Consider the following 19,576-nt stretch of genomic DNA (forward strand, 5'->3'; position numbering starts at 1 on the left):
TTTCCAACCCAGTGTTTCTGTGATTCTGTGAAGTGGTATACCTTCCTGTGACCTGGAAACTGAGGGTTCTTTCAGTTTTTCTTGCTGATTTTGCAGATAACTTTTTTCAGTCTCAAAGTTTTGGGGTCTGACTTAAACAACAAGTGTCCTGGTTTCTTAAAAGAGTCAATTACATTTTAATTCAGAAGAAATTCTGAGTGCTGATGCTTGTGAAAATTGTCAGGTATGTAGCAGTTGGACATTTCTAAAACAATAGATCTGCTTCACATGTACCATTTACCGTTTTTTCAATTGTATGTGCTTTGTTTTTTAAGCATTCCTATAAATGTCCCTTTCAAAAACATTTAGTTATTGCATCTCTTTTGGAGATATTAGCCCCTTATTTGTGGCCATCCAGCACCCCTTCAGAGACCTCTATATTCACTTGTCAAAAATGCAGTTGTTAGAATGATGTCTCAAGTAGAATAATGTTTTGAATATATGCAAAGAAACTAATTTTCACCTTTTTGAATTGTAGAGATTTGGGAACTAGGAGGATTCAAATCATGTTATTGAGATCTTTACTTATGGTAAGCCCTTTATGTTCAGTATATTATGTTATAATCTACAATGTTTCACTTTATGTATACATTTTTACATATAAGTATTATGAAATGAAACAAACCTTCATATTGCATAGATCTGCAGTTCTGCTGGGTAAAATTGTGACAGCATTTTCCCAACTTACATCAACAGCAGCTCAAGAAATATTCCTCCCTCTCTTAGCACACTTTAGTGAATATCAGTGACTATCTGCAGTTACAAAAGAATACTGTAGAGTAGGTTGAGTTGACTAGTTCTGCCAGCACTGCTAGCAACATGAAAGTGAAATCACTTTTGTCTCTGACACCAGAAAAGCTGTAATTAGTAGAATGGCTAATATTTTTAACGCTAGGAATGGATGTCTATCTCCAAGCCCTTAGACCGTCAGGCACCGTTGTTAATCCCTCCCTAGTATTCCTGAAGTTTCTCGTAAGGTATAATTAACTGTTTTATCACAAATACATTTTTAACTGTAAACTTTCCAAGAGTATTTCTGGAAATACATCCTGTTTTATTTCAGAATCAGAAGTGGGTAGTAAAGGAGGCTTTTGACTGTAGAATCCTGGCCTATTTTGTTGCAGAAGCTGAAATCTATTTAGTGCCTGAAGTAGGGGAATAACATAAAGAATTATTTCATTACTGAAGGATTAGATGCCTTCCTGGAAAATGAGTTTCTATCCCTGCTTTGATGAGAAATTTGTGTGTGCTGTTAGACAAATCAGTTAAACTGTTCTTTGTCAGAATATGAAATTATAGATTCTGGCTTGCAGAAGAGCTGAGCATTCACAGTTGCAGTTTAAGGGTTGTTAGAAAGGACCTCGGGGTCATTTTGCACATTATTTTCATTAAAGATAAACTCAGATATGCCTAAATTGTTCCTGGTAATATTCATCTCACCAGTTTTAAAAATTTCCATTGAAGTCAGTGAGAATTGTTCTAATTATTTGGGGTGCTCCATAGCCTATAAGTATGTTTTAAGGGATTCAAATTGTGCATGTGGAATGAATTAAAATTTTTGACACTGAATTTTGTTTTTGGTCCTCTTTTGGACTATGGAGGTAAAATCCCATTATGGCACAAAGATGTGAAAGTGAATGCTTTCATGCTTAATGAATTACTCAGACATTAGTAAGTATGGTGAAAAAAATGTGGGAAGGAATTTGTATTCAGAGCAAAGCTTTTGTTGTGGTATATATGGTGTAGTCTGCACACATAATAACGAACTACAAACCGGTGAACCCTCCCTGTTCTGTGTACTGAACTGAGCATTGTACATCGTATGTTCTTTGCAAAAAAATAATACTTCATGACACAATTAGTCTGTTGCAGATAACACAGGCAGACAACTTAATGTTGTATAGGCAGTTAAAATCTGGCACATCATTAAAAGTAGTATGCACTTCTATTCACAGCCTTACTTCTTGTAGTATTAGTAATTTTCCATTTTCAAAATGATTTATTAGATACCTTCATATGCCCTCACACTCCTCGGACAACCAGTTTCTTTTCAACCTGTTCAGTTATGTTGTAGGACTAGTGCTTGCTCACATGTTGTGGTTTAACCCTGGCAGGCAGCAAAGGACCCAAAGGGCATGTTTCAAAAAAATGTCATAAATGATACCTTTATTTTTTCTTTTGGGTATGTTGGCAGAGGAAGGATGCTAAGAAATACCACTTTAAAACAGGTGAGGGAGTTGATTTGAACATGAGTACTAAAGCCCTTCCAAATTCATAGTGAGTGTAGGAATTTTCAAAACTAGTGCAATAATTCCATTTGAGTCCACCTTTCAGATGCCAAAGCAAGCCCACCAGAAAGTGAGTGACAGCTGCAAGTAATTCTTATAAGGCAATAATGATACACATGAATTTTATTTCCAACAATGAACAGGTGACTTCAGGATACAAAGCAACAACGATAACTAATGCACTTCCTCCCCCATTTCTGGACCCATTATTGTCTCCTTCACTTATGGAAGACTCTGAGCTAAGGCAGCTGGTCTTGGAAATACTGCATAATCTCATTGATCGACATGACAACAGAGCAAAGCTCAGAGGGATTCGGTAATTCTCTTTGTTTGTTTTGACCTACTTGAAATTCTAGTTCAATATTTGAGTGATAAGTACTGTTGGTTTTAAAAAAATTTTCTTAATATGGAATGTTAATGTACTATTTTGATAAATGCTTAGAATCATTTATTGATGGCAAGAGTTTTACAGGTAAGTGCATGATACCCTAAATGACCATTCCAAATATCTGCTAGTTGTAACTGTGGAAGACAGAATACGGTATTTTATGTAGAGAAAAAAATATAAGTGGTTGTTGTAATTCTGTTTATGGTTCTCTCTCTTCAACTGAAATTTGAATGTTGTTATTAAACATGGATATAGTTAAAATGGAAATTGCTTCAAGATTTGTTTGAATAGTTCATATATTTCACATCCTCTTCCTTTTCAACTTCTTTGTGCTAAAATGACATTTTTGTTTCCTTTGTAGAATAATACCAGATGTTTCTGATCTAAAGATAAAACGAGACAAAATTTCAAGGCAAGATGTGAGCTTCATGAAAAAGGTAATAGATGAAAAAAAATAACTTTTCTAAGGTAACTGAACCAGTTGCTTTGCTTTTGTTTTACAAATGTGTTTTTGCAACAAGCTGCAGAGATCAGTATTGAGTGATTTTAATTAAAATTACAGTGATTTCAATGTTGAGGTGCTCTCGATACTTGAGAGGTGGTTCCATGGCATAAAATTTTCGTTTATGTCTTCAGTGAAAATCCTTGCATGCATGAAATTAGAACATTGTATATCTAAACCATGATTCTGAAAAATGCACTTCCTTACAAGATTGATTTTAATAGGACATTGCACCAGTTGATTTTGGAGTATGTTTGGTTCTAACAAAAAAAAAATATTTTTTTTTAGATGATGCTTATGTGGAGTGAAATTCCTTCTTCACAATAAACAGCTTATTTTCTATGTGGGGAAACTGCATATAGTTATTAGTGTGCTCTGTCATTCCTGACTATAACTTATCTGTGTATATCTGTATATGTATATACACAAAATATATATGTTTGGAAACAAAAAATAAAAATTACTGAAGTCAGCTCAAGAAGGCTTTAGAATGTTTATCACTGTTATCTGCCTGAGAAAATATATTCATTTCTCACAGCTATTCCATACTTTTTTTTTTATTTGTTTCCTATTAGCTGTGAAATAAAAATATTGGTGTCTTCAGAGTGGAGACTTAATTTCATATTCTAATTATAAAAATGAGAAGAATTGCAGTTTACCTTGCCTGGTGACAAAAACAGTACATATATAATAATATGCAAAATGGAGTTGTGTGGCTTTCAAGTAACACTGTAAGATAAATGTGCTTGCTAAGTTAATACAGCTGATATTCCTTGCGGTATATTTACACCTGTTTTGATTAATACTGAAATAATAAATAAAGAGTACTCCAACATTGGCAATTATTAGTAATGTATCTTTGTAAAAAGTGAATTAAATTTTAATTCATCAATTTAATCTCTAGGATTTAAAACAGTTTGGATAAGTTGTATTTACTGATTTTGCTAGATTAAAATCTTAACTGTCAAACTAAATATTTGAATTGTTAACTCTCATCTGAAAAAGAAGGCAGGAAAACAGACTCTTATCAGGTCAAGAAAAGATTATGCAGTCTTCTAAAAAATGTATTAACCCTGAGGAATGAAGTCATTCAATAATTATCTATGTGATATTGTTTTAGGTGCTTATCATAAACCTAATGTTACTCACCTAGATTGGATGTGTATGTTGGCAGCTTTCTCTTCCTAGATTCCCTGCATTATCAAAGGAGAGGGGTGAAGCACCTCCAGAAATCCATTAAGATCTGAGTGACCAATGAGGCTTGTTTGATGTTAGATGGGGATCTAAAGGCAATTGTGTGTCATACTTAGGAATTTCAGTACCTAAAATTAGGTGGAATTAAATCAGACATAGGCACAAAGCTCTTTTCCTGTCAGTCCACCCTCTCAAAGCCAGGAGGTTTGTTTCTATCCTTTCTTTAAAGGGAAATGTTGAACTTCTTGCATTTTGCAATCTTCTAGAAAGGTGTCAAGAAAATACACATAATATTCTATTTTCATATCTAAGTGCAATTCTTTATCAGTGGGTTAATTCCGTTACTTTTATTTTCCAAACATACTGTGTCTTTAAACAGCTAACTTTTACTGTGCTTATTTCATAGTAGCTTCTGTGCTCTGCTAATAGTTCTGTTTCCCTCTTTTCTAAGTAAAGCATATATTTGAACAACTATATATTTGATTTTAGGAATATTAAAAAGACCAACAACATCTTTATTATTTCTTAAGTAAATATGTCCTGCTTGAAAAACAGATGATAAAAATGAGTTTTCTTTCTCCTTCTAAAGCTGAACTAGTACTTCCAGAGGTAAAGCATCAGTCCTTAGATCTTGAAATTTAATTGTGTCAGCTCATACAGACCTGTATCCTCTATAGACTAAGAATGCTGGGGTGGTACTGAGTCATGTGTTGCATGCAAAACCTGCTTCTTAGCCTCCCTTTCTGTGTCTTCCTATTTTTCTGTTGAAATAATAGTTTCTTTACAAAGATTTGGTTAAGCACTGTTACGAGGAAAGGAAAGTCACTTTTGAAGTTGGGGGTCTTCCATTAGATAACCTACATTCTTCACTAGAGCCTCCCTATGCATACTGGGAAATGAGCCCTAGTCATCTTCTGAAACACCCTCTAGAAGAATTTTTTCTCATTTGCTATTCAGGGAGACTTGCTTAATGAACAAATTTGATGTCTTCACAAGGATAACCCTTGAAGCTCCTCAGCTACTTGAACGTTCTTGAGAATGTTTTAAGAACTTTTTATTTTCTCCTTTTGAAATGGGCAATTTTTAAAAATCTATTTCAATAGGAAATGAATGCCAGTGTCTGACAGACAGTGCAGCATTCATGTGCAATTCTCTATCATCTTCCCTATCTGTACTCTTCTACAGAAAACAGAACAGTACTGTGTTTATAAAGAAGCTGCTGTTATGGTAGTAAACCAGTGGGCTCCTTGATTAATCATGTACTTGTTTGTGTATGTATGCGTATACATGTATTTTATCTTTTTTTTTTTTTAATTCTCCATCTAAAATCATCTAACATCAAAGTTGGCCCTGCTTGGAGTAGGGAGTTGGACTAGAGTACCTTAAAATATCCTTTCTAACCTAAATTATTCTGTGATTTTAATTTTCCCTTTTTTTGTCTTTTATAGCATGGCCAGCAGTTGTACAGACACATCTACTTGGGCTGCAAAGAAGAAGACAACGTACAAAAAAATTTTGAACTGCTGTTTACATCTCTAGCTCTTACCACAATTGAACTAGCCAATGAAGAAGTGGTAATTGACCTCATTCGATTAGCTATTGCTTTGCAGGTATGAATCTGAATCAGTGTTGAGTTCATTGATTAACAATTTATATTTGTAATTGGAGATGTGGATAAATTTTCCTGTTTGCATTTTGATCTTCAAATTGGAAATCACATCCATAGATCCATTAAGGAAGCGCACTGTATACCTAACACATTAATAGGGAAGCTTCAACTAATGAGATTTGTTACAAACTTCTACAGCATGTTCTCTTCAGGAAATACAGCAGATGTGGAAATTTGTTGAAACATTCCCTAGAATCACTGATACATTCTTTAGCAGATTGACAAAATATTCTTACAACCTGTGATCTTGCATCAATGTTCTGTATAAAATATATGGACTCTCCTCACTTTGGAAGAAAGCTTGTGGTTAATTGGTTGTTTGGAAATATTTGTCAAACTAGGCTATTTAATCTTACCTTAAGAGTAAAATTCTTTCAATGTGTTGATAGGCTTTATTCCTTAAGATTTTCTCTACAGGATCAAACATTATTTCCTAGTTGCATACAGTCCTCAGTAGGTTTACCTGTGTTGAAATGTAAGCATTCAAAAAAAATAGTGCTAGCATGTGCCATGGAAATTTAGTGAAATTGTGTCTTGTATTCCCAGTTCACTCTCCATCATTAGCCTTATTCCCTAATGTGCACCTGCGTCATGAAACCTCTGAAATGCAGAGTGCATCCTTAATTTTAAAATGTCACTGAACCAGATCCTTACGTGATGAAAATGTCATTAGTGTTTTATTAAAACTAAAATAATACATCTAAATAAACATAGAAATGCTAATAAGCATTAAATAATTCCATTTATGGTACTGTAGCTGTGGTCACAAGAGTGATTTTTATTATTAAACTACTGTTTCTAGTTTTCCTGAAAAATAGTTACGATCAGCAGGTGGTAAGGACAAGAGACTACCAGTCACTAACCTGTACTCTCTTTCTGGGAAACAGAAGTCTGAGTTGAGTAGACTTATTTCTCTTCATAGAGGTTGAATCCTTCAGGCTAATTTCAGATCAATATATACCTAATTCAGGAGTGAGCTAAAAGACTTGAATTTTAAGATGCGAGGTATTAAATGCTAAGTAATGCCAGATAGTCATCATCATAACCAGCTAGTGTTACTGATAATAATTTTGACTTCCATATATTTGGAATAGCCTGTTAACTGTATAATGCTATCCTTTATGTTTCAGGACATTGCCATCATCAATGAAGATAATCTGCCAATGTTTAATCGTTGTGGTGTCATGGCATTGGTTGCAGCATATCTAAACTTTCTGAGCCAGATGATTGCAGTTCCTGCCTTTTGCCAGCATGTCAGCAAGGTAACACACAATTAAGCAATTTAAGTCATTTAGAACAATACACAGTCTACTGTAAAGTAGGTAAATAACTTCTGTCAAGTAATTGCTTGTGGTGTTGATCTCCTGTATTTGTGTCCACCAACCTTGCTCATTGTCTTTGGTCTGTCATTGCATTACTTGATGACTCATAAATCATGCACAGAATATTCTCTCTCAAGGTATAGCATTTTTATTTTGTTTATGGTACCTTATATAATGGGCTAAATCCCCATCTGGTATAAGACTTTACAGCCTCACTGGCTTTGGTAAAACAGTACTGACATGCACAAGACCATGGGAACCAGATTTTTAGTCTAAAGGGTGAATGCCACAATCTTTTTCTCTGGTTAAAAAAAATTCTAAAGGTCTCATTTGTGCTGAAGTGGATATTAGTGGAGGATTGGTAATCTGCTACAGTAGAACCTCTTTAATCAGTTTAGCCGTTGGAGAAAATAGCTATGGAACTATTCCATTTGTACTACTTGTCTTGTTTTTTTTCAGGTCATCGAAACTAGAAGTCTGGAAGCATCTTACTTTCTACCAGAAACAATTTTCAAAGACAAATGCAAGTAAGTAGATATAGAATGTGAATTAATGAACAGTGAAGTACCTCTTTTACTATTAAAAATCACACATAATTGAAATAAGTTGCATATGGGAAAAATAATTTAGAAGTTTAATAGTGTACAGGATAGGCAGAAGAAAACCAAGCATATATGCATATCTGAAAAAAATGTGGTTTTCAGACTTTTTGTATTGTAGTCAGAGGCTCTTAGATCTGCATAGTATGATGCTTGGTGTAAGTGCTAAAACAGAAAAATGATTTTTCACTGAATCACAGAATGGGTGAGGTTGAATGGGACCTCTGGAGATCATCTGTTCCAACCCCCCTGCTCAAGCTGGGTCACCTAGAGCACACTGTCCAGACGCACATCCAGATGGCTTTGGAATATCTCCAAGGATGGAGACTCCACAACCTCTCGGGGCAACCTGTGCCAGTGCTTGGTCACCCTCACAGTAAAAAAATGTTTCGTGATGTTCAAACAGAACCTTCTGTGTTTCAGTTTGTGCCCATTGCTTCTGGTCCTGTTACTGGGCACCACTGAAAAGAGCCTGGCCCTATTGTCCTTCCACCCTCCCTCCCTTAAGGTAGTTGTGCACATTGATAAGATCTACCTTCTTTTCTCTGTATTGAACTGTCCCAGCTCTCTCAATCTTTCTTCATTGGAGAGATGTTCCAGTCCCTTAATCCATCTTAGTGGCCCTTTGTTGGACTCTTATGTCTCTCCCGTCCTGGGGAGCCCAGCACTTGACACAGTACTCGACACAGTACTCCAGGTGTGGCCTTACCAGTGCTGAGTAGAGGGGAAGGATCACCCACCTCGCCTGCTGGCAGAACTTCTAATGCAGCCCAGGATACCCTTAGCCTCTTTTGCCATGAGGGCACATTGCTGGCAAATGGCAAATACTATTAATCTGCAGTTTTTTCTATTTAACAGAAACCACATTCTCTCAAGATGTAGCAGAATAGGTGAGGAACATATTTCAGATACCCAAGAAGTGTTAAGGTAATTTAAAATATTGCAGAGGTATTCAGTGAACTCATTTTGGGGTGCATATTCATTCCAAAAAACTGAGCAAGTTTTGTTTCCATCAAATCATTACCATTGACCAATTTTGGTTGCTTGCAGACATTGGCAAAATATTTTATTTAATGAAAAAAATCTCTGTTGATAGATAATAACTTCAAATATATATTTTGACAGTCTTCCAAAATCCTTAGAGAAGCATGAAAAAAATTTATTTTTCCTGACAAACAAGATTGCAGAATCATTAGGAGGCAGTGGATACAGTGTGGAAAGATTGTCAGTTCCATATGTACCCCAGGTAACAGGTAAGTGGTGATTAGTGGCAAAACAACTAAGTACCAGTTATTAAGAATGCTTTCTTGATATGTTTTGTGCCAATGAAATGTCATGTGACTACTTGGCAACGGAATTTAATCATAGTATAATTTTGTTTTTTTCTCACTAGCTATTGTATTATTGCTAAGAAATTTCAACTTGGTGTCCTTTAAGATTTTTTTTCCCCCTTAAATTAAGGAGGTGACACAGAAAGTTCTTGAACCCACTTCAACTCTTTGTAATGAAGTCTTCATTTTTGAAAGAATACCTAGAAGATAGTGGTGATTATTAATGTTTTTCTGTATTAATTTGAATTACCAGGTGAGGAAGGATTACACAAGTTAGCATACTTTATCCCTTTTATGTAAACACTGGATGGAATATATCCCATCCTTTTGCCATCTGGCCTTATGCTGACTTATTTGCCTTAGTCAAATTCTCAACAAGCAGATGCTAATTTAATCAAGAATGTTATGTTTTCCTCCATTAGATACCTATGATAGTTTAGTGTCAGATAATACAATGAAAATAAAGTATGCCTGAGGAAGATTTGTGAGAGTTTGTGCCACCCAGGATGCATGAATATATGACATTGTGCATTTTCCACTTTTAATATATTTCCAACAGCCAATTGAGCAACTTACTGAAAAAAATTTTTTAAGTATTTGTTTTACCAACTGTGCATGTTTTGTGGCTGTACATAACGGGTTATTATTTGAATAGGCTATGGGACATCCCAGTCTGAAGCATGACTTTTTTGAGAAATAAAAGTTCCTAGCAGGAAAATATGATTCCCATGTTTTGTAGCTCATGCATAGAAAGAAACGTAGTACATACGGACAGTGAATGCCAGATCTGTCACACTTGCAGTACGATTCAGAGACATTGCTGCCTGCCTTTGCATAAGTGTTTTTTGGATAGCTGCTATGGGAGGGAATGAGTTCTTCAGAACAGCAGATGTGGTTTTGTCCCCTATGCTAGCAGGCAAACTAATGACATGCTCTGAGACACAGCTGTAATCTCTGTTTTCTGTTGCTGGTTGTCATCTTCTAAAAAGGAAAATGTTGCTATACTTGACAGATTATTTCTTCTGGCATCCAAAAAACTAGTTAACATCGTATTTTAGTATTGGCAGAAGAGGTAGGTAGCAAGTAAGGAAATGTTACGTTTTCAATTCTTACTGTCTTTCAGTGAGTGAATGAGAACGGAATGAGAAAGATAGCCTAGTTGGAAATCTATGTTAAGCGTCTTCTAGAAAAAGAGATGTATTTATACCCAAATAACCTTGCTAGGGTTTTCTTGGGTACTTTCATAAAAATGCATTCCTACACAGGAAGAAATGTAAGTTCTGACAAGGTTAAGTGAGTTTAGCTGCAAGTATGTAATTAACTGCTTCTTCAGATGATGAGAAACAGCCATATTTAATGCTAGATCTTAGAGTGTGTGAATTAGATGGGTGGGGGTTTTTTGTGTTATAATCTTTTGCAAAGAGCAGTAACCAACACTGGTTTCATGTCTGTTGTCATATCTGATTAGGATCATTAATCTCTGATCCTGTGAGATGTTGAGCTTCCAAGGTTTTTGTTTAACTAAATCAGGACCAAAGTGAATATTTTGGAATTCTAAAATTTTTTTATTGACTGAAATGTTTGATTGCTACTACTAAATTATAATGCTAGAATATAATGTTTCAAATTATATCAATAATTTTAGTAAAAGATGGATCAATTTTTTGTATATTCCCGTGAAAGCTATGGTTGAACCCAAAATGCCAGTCAAGACTTTATCCTAATTATTTCTAGTATTTCTGAATATTAATGATGTAGTGCTTGACAGCGATTTATAGACACAAAACCTTCATACTGTCTCTGTTTCAGTTTTTGGTACTTCTTATCAGTTTGCAAGACATTCATATTTTTTGTACTTTGTTGCCTTCCTTATTTGGGTAGGAGGGAAGATGATAATTTAAATGTACATTTAGTCATTTTTTGTCTATACATACATAATTTTTTTTTTTAATTTAGCTCTATTTCCATCAGGCAAAAAACCTCATAAATGCAGACACAATACAAAAGGTAAAAATGAGTTGTAGGTCAGCCTGCTCTCCTGCTAGCTGTGATGTGCGTATAGGATGTGCACACTCAAAAAAACAGTATGCTTTTAGAAGGCCTTTAGACCTTTAGGCCAGAAATCATGTTTGTGTTGTACTTAGTGTTTCCTTCAGCTTTTTTTTGTTTATCTCCTTGATATACCTGTAGCAATGTTAGCTGCTGCAACGTTTGCCTTTGTGTTTACTCTTGATTTGGAAATCTGTGGTATATTTGCTTCCTATTTTCTTTTCCTGAGCAGGTAGTAGGGCTATAGGTATCATTCTTGTGACAGTACTAATTACCATTTTGAGTGGAATTACAAGAACTTGGTAGAAAGTTGGAAGAAGCTCACAGCTGTTCACAGAACAGTAAGATGCTTCCTCTTGCTTGCTGGCTGTTCAGGATAAAGGTCCATTAGTGGGACATGTATACGTGCATATGTTCTGTGTGCATCCTGCCAGTAGCTAGGCTTAGACACTGCCTACCCACCAGCTGTCTCCTGGTTCCCAGTCTCCCCAGTTGCTGGGCCCACAGTCCCAGTCTAGCTGCTGCTACAGATCCCCCTTGTGCACAGTAATGCACACGCGTGTGCACACATGGCTCTTGGTCGACCCCCAAGGTTCCATGGACTTTGTGACGGTTGGCCTGGGCCTCCCAGTCCCTCCAGGTGCCTCCTCCTCAGAGACACGAAGCAAGCCAGACACACACGGACGCCTCCAGCTCCTAGACCACTTGACCTACTCACCTACTGGTCCACTCCGATATTCCCTCGTGATCACGCGCTGATGCTGTGCACCTTTACTCGTGCCAGACACACAGGTCCTCTGACCCGTGGTCTGACTCCAGTTGCTGCGCTCAGACCCCCATACACAAGCCTGCATAAATAATAAAGAGTCCCTCACCGAGGAAAAGAGAAATGGGATTTAATGAGAAGCCGGGACAGTCTGCACTGATGAGGCTCAGGGCATGGCCAGATGCGCGTACTGATCAGCCACGGGTTTACGTGGGACTGATGCCTTTAACCCCTTATCCCTCTCTTTTTCTTGCTTGCTCCTCCCCAAACCATGTCAATCCTCCTTTTCCCCACCCTTGCTTCCTCCCCTAAACATCCCATACTAAGCCTTGTGCAATCCCAAGAGGCTGCTCCCCTCCATCCCACAAAGTGTCTCATGCCCCAGGCACTTGACCCTGCCTTGCACAGTGAGATGACCCAGAGAGCTGCTCCCACTGCCCCATGGGGTGGGTGCCACCCTTCGATCGTGGGGCCAAGACTCCCAGGACAACCCTGGCAGGGGCTGGGGCTGTGGGTATTGGGGGTCCACCATTGGCCTTGTGCCTCTGGGCGCCTTCGTGTGCGTGGAGAACAAGCTTTATATCGTATAACAGAAAAAATTGCCATTTTCACAATTTTTTACTCACATAATGTGTTGAAATTAGAGAAGAATGAGCATTTTTATTAGAGAAGTATAGTGAGGCATCCATTATAAAAATTAATTCTATCAAAAGTAGTCCCAAAAATTTCTTTTGGTGTTTGCCTGTCAATTATAGAGAGAGCAGCAAGATGGCAGCAAAGATGTAGTTTTGTCTTGTGCTTACTCTTGAGGGCTAAGGTGCTTTCCTCAGACTCTATGTATTGGGTCATGTACCAGTGAGCCGTCAGGGATTTAAAAATTCAGTAAATCCTTCAAAATGCCACTTCAAATGCTCAGGGCCTCCAAGAACCTGGCAAAGATAGCTAGAATTCAGGTGTTTTTCACTAATCTTGTTCTTTCACTGCCTCTTGATCTTCAAATGCCATTTTATTTATGTGACTTCTGATTCTTCTTGGTTTTTTAAAAGCTGAGTATGTTCAGCTGTGCTGGAATGAATTCTGTTTGTTCATGCTCAATATTTGCACTGCAGAAGTGCTTTGCTAGAAATGATTTAAACAAAGGTTGCAGAAGAACCAGCATAAATTACCTTGTGATAGGGGAGTTTTACAGTCATTCTCCTTATCTTAGTATCAAGTGCCTGTAGGTGCTTCTAACTACGTGCAGTGCAAGTCATCATAATAATGGCCAGGTCCAAATGGCTTCATCTCAGCTAAAATCTAAAATGTGATATGGCAATTGATGATTTTCTAAATAAGATGCACGGAAGTCAGGCCAGTCAAGTCTCCATTTGTCAGAGGATCTTCATGACACCTCTGGAAATGCATTTTTACTGTTTTTTCTTAATTGTAAATGTCAAAAATGAGAAAAGATTATTGGTGTATTGTCTGAGGAATGCAGTCACAAAAGGAAAATCCATCAACTCAAAGGATCATTTGATCATAATCTGCTTATGCATTAACAAAATTGTGGTGCTCCTTTTAGTATTGGTACAGTGGGTCAACCTATGACAAATTTTTAGGCCAGCTGGATTTACTGAAATATTTGTAGGAAGTCAGAAATGGAGAGAATTTTTTTCACTTGGTAGATTTTTAGACTCTCTGAGTATGGTACTTGTATCAACAAGAATAAGGAAGGATTGTTAATTTCCAGTGAGAAATCGTTATTCTGTCAATGAGTCATCTTCCAAGAAGCCCTTTTCTGTTTTAGAATACCTTCAGATTAAGACCTTAACATTTCCATTTCACAACCAAAAATATAAGTTCAGGCTTTTGTAAATTACTCTGCAGCAATATATCATCATGTTACTATGTTCTTTATTATATATATATATGTTATATATTTTATATATATGTTATTTATTATGCATTTGAATAAGAGCTCATCTAATTTTTTAAAATTCTGGCCTTTTAAGGGAAGGATAGCAAGATCTGGGATGAGAGGTGGAAGACACAGTAAAATGGTTATTTTCCTTCACATTTAATAATTTAGAGCAGTAACTCATCATTTTTCACAACAATTCAAATGATAAACTAGATGATCTTGGGGTAAACAGGCATGTAGAAACAAATCTGCATCTGATGTGTAGAAATTTGATTGATCATGTTTTAACTGTTGTACAAAAAGTGAGGTAAGTTGTTTTTCTTCTAGATGAGGACAGACTCTCCAGGAGGAAGAGCATTGTGGACACTGTATCTATTCAGGTGGATATTCTGCCTGGCAACAACACAGAGGATAAGGTATGAAAATCACAGGATATTTTAAAGCAGCATATTCGGAGGAGGAATGCAAATGAAGTTTTCCCAGAAAGTCTTATATCTAATTGTTCTAGCAATGATAAATGCTTTCGGGTTTTGATTTTTCTTTAACTCCTATGTTTGTAGTAATGTGTTGTCAAAAGACACTGACACTGGTTGTGCTGTATAAAAATGTAAAGTCTTTTGTCACTATAGTTTTTAGAGACAGTACTGCAGAATATGGGGTAGCAATAGATAAATATGCTGAACAACTAATATTTTATGAGTAAATATTCTAAAATATTTTCTTTGCATTTTGAGGGATCAAATAAGTTCCTGCATCTGTATCCCTGCGTCATTTGAAGTATCTGAGAGTCTTGTTCATCAACATGGGTCTGACAGATATAAGACTAGTGAGAAACCTGCTGTCTTTAAGAGGGGCAGGTAAAGGCTGGGCAGACTACTTACACCACAGCGTTAGAGTGTTACTTTTCCCTTCCAGAAGAGTTTAACACACCATGCTTTAAAGACATGGGAAAGATAAGGTAGCAACAAAAAGTTCATATGTAGGGTACAGCAGCTGATGCTAATTAACCCTTAGGAAGACATTCTAATTAAAATTATCCCACATCTTTTGACACTTCATTTGAAGTATTTCTTAAAATAAATTTCTGTTTCTACTGAATCTTTTTCAAGGTTCAGCTAATTTTTATTAACTGGATCTCTGTTCACTGTGATTGAGATTAGATGTTGAAATTGAGGGATTTGTACCCGTAAATGAATCCTACCTTTAGCATTTTCAAGTGCCAACCGGCTAGGGACATGAAACAGAATATGTGGACACTGTCAAGCTGAATGTTAGTCAAAAATGCAATATTAAGCTATTGCAAAGGAGCAAGCCTCATTTTAGATCTTAGTGACATAAGTGATTTATGCTTTGCATCATTGTTATTATTCCTTTCTGCTTTGTGCTAATGATACCTCATGATATTTTGTGTTCACTTCTTGCTATTGTGCTTTGGTAAGGATACAGATAAGATAGATAAAAGTTTAGGAGAAAGAAGAAACAAGTGTTTGAAAAATAAGACAGATTATCACAATCTTTAGCTTTCTGAAGGAAGTAAATGCTCTTAATAGGAATTAGGGTGTTTGCTATTCGTATCCTATTTTAAAATCATGTATTATATGTCATTACACATGATTGAGCATCTCTTTTGAAAGTGAAATTAAACGAGAGAAGTTTCCATTTCAGATTTCAAATGACTATGGTAAGCATTGTTATGTTAAGCATTGATATATAGACATTTTTTGAAGAGGATATAGCAGTTGTAGGTAAAAGCCTTTGTATTTAATCTCAGTTTAATGTGGTACAGTGTCTTGGATAATGAATTACTGTTTGTCTCTCTTAAAAACAAGAATTTTATTAATCAGAAACACGTGAAAAATTATTCCTCCTTTAGTTACTTTACAATGTTTGTTTACAATGCAAAGGGGAAAACAGTATTTTCCATTTTGCTGACTACACCTTGATACCTACATTGTGAACAACTGAAAAACTGGTAGATAGACCAGAATGAACTTCTCTGTCACGGTGAGGCTCCAGTATTATGCTCCTTCAAAAAGATAATCATAGAATCATTTAGGTTGGAAAAGACCCTTAAGATCGTCGAGTCCAACCATTAACCTAGGACTGTCAAGTCCACCATTAAACCATGTCCCCAAGTGCCACGTCTACGTGTCTTTTAAATACCTCCAGGAATGGTGACTCAACCACTTCCCTGGGCAGCCTCTCCCTTCAGTAATGGTGCTCTGTAATTTTTACTAATTCTTGTTCCCTTATAATGTGTGTTTTTGGCCACCTGCAACATAGTATGATACACTGGATATAACTCAAGAGGAGGAAAAAAAGAAAAAGCTCCACAAGGATATTAAATCTGGTTCTCTTGCTATGTAGATTAGCAAGTACTGTAACATAATCCATAACCGTCAGCAGAATTAAACTGAAAAAAAAATAAGTGAGCATAAGTCTTTATGATTGAGGGAATAAACTGCTTAATTAAGTTTTAGGATTAATGATGTATGGTTATCATTTCTACACTGTCTGAGGTAGAAGACTGTTTATCCATAAAATATCTATTATTGTATACAATACAAATGCTATCCTTTTGTCGGCACAATCAAAGTTTTTTGTTGTGTCAAGTCTGTTAGAGAATCCTGTTCAGGAAGATGGTTTATTCCATAGTTACCTCAATTTATAAGGTGAAAGCACTTGTAAAAGTAGCTAGTGTTTCTGTGATTCTGTGAATAAACAAATATAATGCTGCTAATAGCAGCAGCTACTACGGATGTTAATTAGAAATCTGAAAGGCTGCCATAAACAAGTAATATTTGCCAAATATGAATCCTATAAAAGGTGATTATTTAAAAACCTGAATATTTCTTATCTCTAGCCATATCCACAAATATTTGACATAAAGATTTTTTTGCTGTTTATTAACTTTTTATATATTCAGAGGTAGAGAATACAATGCTAATGTAGTAAAATCTGTTAGAAAAGTATCATTTACAGCTCCATCTCCTGAAATAACACTGATGTAGAAAGGAAACAGCTACTTCTTCTGGCTTTTCCATTTACAGGACGTCAAGTCAATGAATTAAAAAACTGAAAGAATTCGGGGTCTTATGAAATAACTTTTTGCTACCTTACAGATCTTCTATTTTAAATCGTATGAGACCATTCTAAACAATTAATATTCATAAGGAAAAACAAAAGTGGTGCCTGTTTACATGTAGTTAGTTTAGAAGGATTAAAGTAAGGCAATCCAAGCCAAGAAACACTGTTCTGCCACCTAAGCGTTCTCCCCTAATGTTATCACAGTAGTTTCACTGTAAATATACCTATTGATACAGAAACTGTAGGTCTATGAAGAATTGAAACACAAAGATCCCTGAGCTGGAGCTCTTCAGAGTAATGTTCATGTGTCTTCAGTAATTCAGTAATTTTGCAGCCCCAAGCAATTCCTAGTGAAGTACATCTGCAGCAGCAAATGGATATTCATATTGCTAAATGAGCACATTTTCTCAGTGCATCAGACATAGCTTGTTACGAAGGGCCCTTTAGCTCCAGTGTTTATGACGTAAGCACCAAATTATTTGGAGCCCATACTGGTACGAAGTTAGTCTAAAGCAATAACCGTTCTCCACTCTACCTGCCACTACCATCTCTTGTTTTAGTATCGCATTGCTGGTAGCTCAACTAGTCTCGGGAAGCAGTTGCTGTTATTCGCAACAGCTGACTAAGAACCGGAACCGAAGCTTAACAGTATAGAAACGCCACAGCATATTCCTGAACCAAAGGAGTGTTCTGCCAAAATTCAAGCCCTTCTCCAAAGTATTGTTGCCATAGTGCGTCTTTGGAAAGTTTTCGTTGATCTCATTTGATAAAAATTTCCTCACTAACTGCAGTGGCTTAAAAACATGAATTAGTGATCTGTCGGCTGTCACAGAAACTCCATAAAGCTATTAAGGCAGAAAAGTTCTGTAGACATTTTGGCCTTCTGTTTTATCACATTCCTTATTTTTTAGAAGCTTGTTTTATGGGAGGTTTAAGGGGGTTTGTTTCTTTGTGTTTAGGTTGATAATACTGAAGAAATCACCTTTGAAGCTTTGAAGAAAGCAATTGGTAAGACTTACTACAATTGTGTTTGTGCAGCACAGTTTTAGATTACTGTGGAATTGCTAGAGAAAAAGATGTTGCCAGAATACCATAATTAAAATATTACATTTGCTTCTCTTCAGCTAGTAAATTTATTTAAAATTTCAGTTAGTAATTTCTAAATTTCTGAAATGATATCTTGATAATTTTAGTGAATTAATTTTCTGAAGCTAATGTGGCTGAATGAAAAGCATCTGGAATGCCTGTTTTCTATTAAATTTTATAGTCCAAGCTATAAGTAACATGAGATTTTCAGGTTCCATTGAGTGATAGTGTATAAAGCAGCTTAAATGTTTTTTACATATTAAGATTTTCAGGGCTTCAATGCATTCAGAAAATAGATTGTAAAGTACACATTGTGCACTTCAAAAACACTCAGTTTTATAAAAGAATATTTTTTCTGTCAAGTGATCCAGCTACCAGAACGCAGAATTATCCACTTTGCTTATTTCATATCACTATAAGTAATTACTAATTAATGCTGTCAAGTCCACCAAAATCCTGTCAAAAATACGGAGTAGGCATTGATGTTTTAAACACTCAACACTGACATTTTAAACAATAATTCAGTCTGACAGTTTCCCAAACCTTCCTAATCACTGAGATTCTTTAGGTGCTGGAAAGTTCCAGCTGGTTGTAAGTTCACTCAGCCTATAGAGGTTGAACTCGCTTTTCACAAATTTTAATAGAAAATTCTGCCTACCTGTCTGCATGATACTGGGAGGGAGGATACTCCCTTCTTTTTTCTTGAAGCTGAACTTGTGTGCAGTGAGTGACAAGTGCAATCTTGAGTCCAGATAATAAAGCAAAAGGAAGCCTGGATGTACTCATAATTAAAAGCACATAGTAAGAAAGGGGCAAAACTGGGGTCCTCAAACCCTTCCTGAACTTGTATCTGCATTTTGCTTTAGAAGCAATGACAGATGGCAGCTCTTTTTGAGTATGCTTGCAACATTTCAAATACAGTGCTTGTTTGCTTCTGCAGTGCACGTTTGAAGGTTTATATCACTTATACTTGAAATACAAAGATTACCTTTGCTTCTTTTTTTTTTTTTTTAAGATAACAATGGACTTGAAGAACAGGAAAAAGAAAAAAGGCGTCTCGTGATTGAAAAGTTCCAAAAAGCGCCATTTGAAGAAATAGCAGCACAATGTGAAACCAAAGTGAGTTTCTGAAAAATGTTTTACAGCATTGAAGATACTAGTTATAAGCATTAACGGGGATGTGCTGGCTAAAGGTGATTTATGTTATCTTGTCACTGCTGCTGTTACATCTAAAGAAGTTCAGTTCTTTGTCTTCAGCTATTATCTCCACTATTATCAATGTTGGGAAATTCCAGTTATTTAAAGTGTGCCTTTGATTGTTCCCAGACCATTTGAAAAAGAACGGAAATCTCATAC

The 19,576-nt window shown here is 36.1% G+C and overlaps 1 protein-coding gene across 1 annotated transcript in view; it reads left to right on the forward strand.

Moving 5' to 3' along the window:
• Positions 1–517: 517 nt before the first annotated feature.
• Positions 518–19,576, forward strand: part of LOC104620576 (protein EFR3 homolog A-like) — a gene marked incomplete at its 5' end in the record, with an annotated part of 20,868 nt that continues 1,809 nt past the window's right edge. The window contains 10 exons of the mRNA XM_010286843.1: positions 518–569; positions 2,471–2,643; positions 3,077–3,152; positions 5,860–6,021; positions 7,211–7,342; positions 7,862–7,929; positions 9,127–9,254; positions 14,375–14,463; positions 18,094–18,142; positions 19,236–19,339. Coding sequence (XP_010285145.1) covers positions 518–569; positions 2,471–2,643; positions 3,077–3,152; positions 5,860–6,021; positions 7,211–7,342; positions 7,862–7,929; positions 9,127–9,254; positions 14,375–14,463; positions 18,094–18,142; positions 19,236–19,339 — 1,033 coding nt within the window. The remainder of the gene's footprint in view (positions 570–2,470; positions 2,644–3,076; positions 3,153–5,859; positions 6,022–7,210; positions 7,343–7,861; positions 7,930–9,126; positions 9,255–14,374; positions 14,464–18,093; positions 18,143–19,235; positions 19,340–19,576) is intronic.

This window comes from Phaethon lepturus, unplaced genomic scaffold (assembly GCF_000687285.1).
Source record: "Phaethon lepturus isolate BGI_N335 unplaced genomic scaffold, ASM68728v1 scaffold15575, whole genome shotgun sequence".
Classification (NCBI taxonomy): Eukaryota; Metazoa; Chordata; class Aves; order Phaethontiformes; family Phaethontidae; genus Phaethon; species Phaethon lepturus.